At 31.6% G+C, this 5,641-nt stretch overlaps 1 protein-coding gene across 1 annotated transcript in view; it reads right to left on the reverse strand.

Moving 5' to 3' along the window:
- Positions 1–459: 459 nt before the first annotated feature.
- Positions 460–5,641, reverse strand: part of LOC117183075 — a 6,332-nt gene continuing 1,150 nt past the window's right edge. Inside the window, exon 2 of the mRNA XM_033376233.1 lies at positions 460–1,115. Coding sequence (XP_033232124.1) covers positions 460–1,115 — 656 coding nt within the window. The remainder of the gene's footprint in view (positions 1,116–5,641) is intronic.

The following is a 5,641-nucleotide window of genomic DNA, read 5'->3' on the forward strand; positions in this document are numbered from 1 at the left end:
TTCTGGTAGAAAAATTCTGGGTTGAGAATTGATGTGTGTTACAAACGTTCCTCTTTTTGGCTTCAAAATAGAACTTTTTGTTTTAAATTCAACTGTTTGCGGTTAAAGTTTAATCTTTTATGTTCGAAAATTTATTCATTATATTCCTATTTTAGTCAAGGAACACCTGTAAGATTTGAAGGGAGGGAGGTTTTCGTATTTGTTACATCACACCGAGGAGTATAAGCCTTTTGTGATTATCTGCGAAAAAGGAAGGGGTGAACAATTTTTTTAAATAGATAGATTTCAAAACCTCGTTTTTAACTCGTTAACGTCGTTAAAATATTCATCAGAAAATAAGAAGCACATTTCTCATCGGTCTCTGAAAAAACATGGGATATTGAAGAAAAACTGTAGTCTTGAGAATCATAACACATTGATACTTTATTATAATTAACAGTTAATTGTATGATTTTGATCTTACTTCGGATTATCGACAATATGATGCAATATATTAACATTTGATTTATTAAATAAATGACTTGGAGGAATATCGCTTACATTTATAATTCCGAAATTCTTTGTGATTGGATTTTTGTTACCTAGAGGAGATTCTGCGATTTCTTTTAGGGTCATTTCTTTAACATTGCCACTTTTCTTGTTTATTTTCACTCGTTTAATATAGCAGTCGTCTCTTCTTTTTACATATATTCCACGAAGACGATTATTTCCCTCAACTATTGCAACAACGTCACCAGTAGATGTTGTTAAAACATTTCGTTCGTCGGTTGGCATGGATACAAGGTTACTATTTCTGTCTTTCATTTGAATTAGTTTATTAGCAGGAAAAGTGTATATTTGAATTTCGAATCGGTGGTGTGGATTGGTGTTGGGAACAAGCCGCAAAAATCTAAGTTCCTCAGGCTCACGTCCAAGTATGGATAAAGCAGGATACCTGACAGGAGGATTACTGTAACTGCCACTAGGAGATCTGGACCTGGCACGAAGAGGAAATTCTGCAAGGGGAAGAGAACTTTCTGGAGGTTCATGTTTAACAGAAGAAGATAAATTTCTGCAACGAGGAACGGGAGAAATAGGGTCGCCATTTGGTAAACAGTCGAACTGCGAACTGAACTCTAGAACAAAAAACAGTAGAGGATTACATTTTTTTCTAAACGACAATCGTATATTGGTATATCATGAACTCCTTGTGGCATTATTGTGATTCAAGTTTGTAGCCAATAAGGGATTTTAAGCGACCTGGGTAACTTCTCATACATCATAAATCACATCTCATAAATGATAAATCACACGATTACCACAACTAAAGACCTTAAATGCGTGGTGACTCGAACATAAGCTTATAACTCGTGTGAAAGTTTAAGATACTTTATTTCTAAGCAATCTAAAGAAAGTTTTCAGATCTTTTTAACTCTGCGTAATGTCGGAATCAAAGAATGTTATATTCTGCCTTTGTTGAGATTGATTGTTTTTCTTTTTTTTCATTTTTTCGTCGTTGTATGAAACATTTATAATACCAAATTTAGTCTAAGAAAAAGTAGTTAACAGACATTTAATAGTCTTGAAAAGTTGCCAAATTTGAATTTCAGAGTTTTTTCGTAGTATCCTTTACATGCATACAATAAGATGTCCCTTATTTTTCAAAACTGGGTTCCTTAACTTCTATTAAATAGTTCTGTGGTGTAAAATAAAAAAAAATTATTATTAACTTAATTCGAATCCAAACATAGCTAGAAGCGCAATTTTATCTTTCGTAAGCCAATGCCGAAAAAAACGTAGAATGAAACCCTCCAATAGCCTTCAAAATTGACTCAATAGTTTTTAAACCATTATATATTTGGGTTCGCCACTCTTCCAGTATAGCAGTCGCTTGTATATTTATTCGCTATTCCAACTTTAGTTATTTTTACTGGTAATTTGTGAACAATATTCTCTACAAGGTGTTTCTATAATTGTTCGCAGTCATTGTTAAATGTATTTTGGATGCAGTTTGGTCTATTTCATAATAAACGTCTACATTTCTCCAGAAGGTGCTTGTATTTGATCGCTACCGTTTCTATAGTATAGTGACAAATTTCAGCTGCTGATGTAAAGATTCGGAAACTTGAAAACCTCGTTTTTCTCTCTGCACAATTAAATTGAGCATCTCGCACTTGAAAATAAAATACTCAAAGACAAACAAGAAAAATGAAAATCTATTATTTTGGAGCAGAACGAGAAAATAGAGACTGTGGACCAAACGCTCAGAAATAACAATTTGATCGTGTTTGAAGCTACCGAGGAGAACGATGAAAAAATAGAGAGCGTGGGTTGTGGAATTTTCAAATCTCATCTCAACATCGATCTACAAATGGATTAAACCGATACTGCTAGACGCCCGGGTCATAGAGAGCTAGCGATGTCTCTATCCTGACGCAGCTTCGCTCATTCTAAGATGAAAAGTTTATATTGGCCCAACTGAAGAAACTTCACGGTACTGGAATTATCGTTTTCGAAGATTATAAAAAAAAGATCCAGGATATTTTTCATTTGATTGAATAAAATCTTTTGCCCATGGGCTTCACAAAAAAACATGACCCTTTAAACTCCAATAACTTTAGACCGATAGCTCGTTGAAGCTCTGTCTTAAAAGTTTTTGCACAGAGTTTAACATCCAGATTTAAACTCTTAACTTCCGACACTGAGTTTCTTTGGGTGATAAGGTATGGCCGGCCTTAGAATTTCAGGTGACAAAGATATTATGATTATAATTTCTTGTTTTAATTCTCTTGGTACGATTTTCTCAAATTCAGGAATGTTTTGTTTGGCAGGTCATGTCGCAGCCAGAAGAGCCAACCTATACTCTAAATTACTCGCTTATAAAGATCACCTTATTATAGACGGCTGATATTGTCGGTTTTAACTATTCAGAAGTCTACGAAAAAATACTGGTTCGTTTTTTCAAGAATCTTTTTCGCTTATCAAAAACACTCCGGGATTTTTAGTCAGGGTAAAATTCAGCATATATTGTGTGTCTGGTCAAATAATAAAAATGGATTTAGACAGGGCACCATGGGATTTCGATAAGGATGCCTCGCGTTACCCCAAATTCTGTATTCAAAAACTGGTTTAAATCACAGGGAGTGAAAACTTTAAATAAAATTAGTAGGGTGATCTTATGAGATGCCTGGAAGGTGCGGGCATTAATCACAATTTAACTGAACTAAATGGTTGCACATTTGAAGGTCAAATTATATAAATATAGCAATTTTAGTGCGATTTATAAACCATTTTTACAATGATCTACAACCTCAACAATATCTGTGAGGAAAATCCTCGTTTAATTTCAAACACATTTTTATCCAGTATTGGACATCCTTTAAATTCAGCATTAAGCTGACCTCAAAAGTTGGTACTACTATAATTGACCCTAAACAAAAATGCCAACTGTGTAATCTGGGGTAAAAGGAGGACCTCCTACACATCTTTTCAAAATGTCCAATTTACTCATCTATTAGCGATCACTTGAAAGTAATTATAGATATGAAAACAGAAAAATAAAAACAATATTTAAGAAAATTAAAGATGAAATGAAAACAGAAAAAGATTTGAAAATGCAAATCGATTTTGCAGGATGAGAGCAACTGTTTTCTAAATTGGCGTTGATCATAACAAAGGCCCACAAAACAATTTTTGTTCTGATTCTTGAATGCCAATATGATATTCCTATATATTTTTCCCCGCTATAACTGAATATGCAACCCTATAACTTCATGGCTTCATGATCCCCTTACCTCCTAATAATAAGACCTCATAACCTCAACATCCCGTAACCTCATTTAAAATAAAAATTTAGTTTGGCAAAAAAGAACAATTTCGTGAGTTTTTCTTGTGAAACATAGTCATGGGTAAGTAGCTCTATAACCCCAAATCCCATAATACCGCAATCTCAGAACCCTGAAATCATCAGAGTTACGTGAGCAAAATCATTAATCAAGGTCTACTTCATTACTATGTTTTAAACCTCTCTCAGACATCTCTGATACCACTCTGATACTCTCTGAGTCCAATCTCTTTTTTGCAATGTATATGGAATTAAATTCTTTTGTTGTAGTTTAACAATTGTTGAACAAAAAATTACTACTACTACTACTACTAGCACTACCAATACTAACACCACAACTACTTTTTACGATTGCAATCGTAAAAAGATCTGCCACTTTTTTCTGGAGTTTGAAATCCTGCTACCTTAAGGAACACTGAAGATGATGACGCTGTTTTTAAGGAAGATATGTGGAATGATTCACTCTCAAATTCTCTGAGGTAACGACACTAGCGAAGGTGCCTAAATTACTCAAAAACTACAAAAAATGTGTAGCTTGATCAGTTCAGCTAAATAGTATAATATACTTCATTTATTTTAATCGTTTTTATTTTAAGTTTTGACTTAAATATTTAATTCGATTATTTATTCAATAATTACTGGTATAAAATAAATAATATTTTCTTTCAAATTAATTCTTACATAATTATTAGTATTTTTTACTTCTGCCCATCAATTTATGTTAATATTCAGTTCAATAACAATAAATAATACTGCCATAATTATTATGTTTTACTGATGAAAACTGTTGTTGTTTATTTTGTTTCGTCACTCCAATTGTTTATAAAAACTAGAACTTTAAAGATACATTGTTTCAAAATAAAATTAGTTAGCAATACTTATAAAAATTTTGGCTCATTTTCTTCAGATTTTCAGAATTTGTATATATTTTTAATATTTTAATTTAAACTGCTAAATGACACAACTGAAAAATCCCGATAAACAAAATGTTCGACAACGTAAAATTCCCGAATAATAAAAGCCCCGTTAAAAATGTTGAAATTATAAAATTCCTGAATTATAGAAATTCAAAAATTGTTGCTTTTAAAAAAAAATATTATTCATTTATTAAAAAGACAATGATCAATTACCTGTATCAAAGAAATTTTTTATCAATGTTTAAACTACACGAGAATTATTTCTGAAATTTCAAATAACAATAAATGTATAAAAATTGTATAAAGAAATTAATTGAAAGACTGTGGACATTTTCAAATAAAATTTCTTATTGAGAAATACATTCTTTTTAATTATTGTAATTTCAAATTTTTCAAAATTATTTTATACAGTTTTAAGCATTAAAGAAATAAATCTGAAAGAAGTTTCTGTTTTTTCCATTAAAAAAATAAATAATATTCAACAAAACAATTTGTTGATTCTTTAAATTCTGGAATTTTCTAGTTCGGCCATTTTATATTTCGGTAATTTTCTGTCGGAAATTCTTTTCTTTTGGAATTTTCAAATAGGGTCATATTATAATTTTTCGGTCGCCCGATGACAAATCGCCAAGTTCAAACTTTGAAACAAATTGTAATACATCAATCGCATCGGATAGAAATGTATTTCAATTTTTTTTTCGTAAATATTTTCAGCTTAATGTGATAGTGTTCAAAATTGTTTGGAAGATTCAAAATATGTTAATTTAACCCGTTAGTATAGGCTCATGTATCATAAAAAATATTTTATTGATTAGTGAGGTTTAATACTTTTGGTTCACTTTTACTATGCCTTACAGCAGGGGCGGATCCAGAAAAATGTTTAGGTGGTGGTGGGGGGGGG

The sequence above is a fragment of the Belonocnema kinseyi genome, chromosome 2 (assembly GCF_010883055.1).
Source record: "Belonocnema kinseyi isolate 2016_QV_RU_SX_M_011 chromosome 2, B_treatae_v1, whole genome shotgun sequence".
Lineage (NCBI taxonomy): Eukaryota > Metazoa > Arthropoda > Insecta > Hymenoptera > Cynipidae > Belonocnema > Belonocnema kinseyi.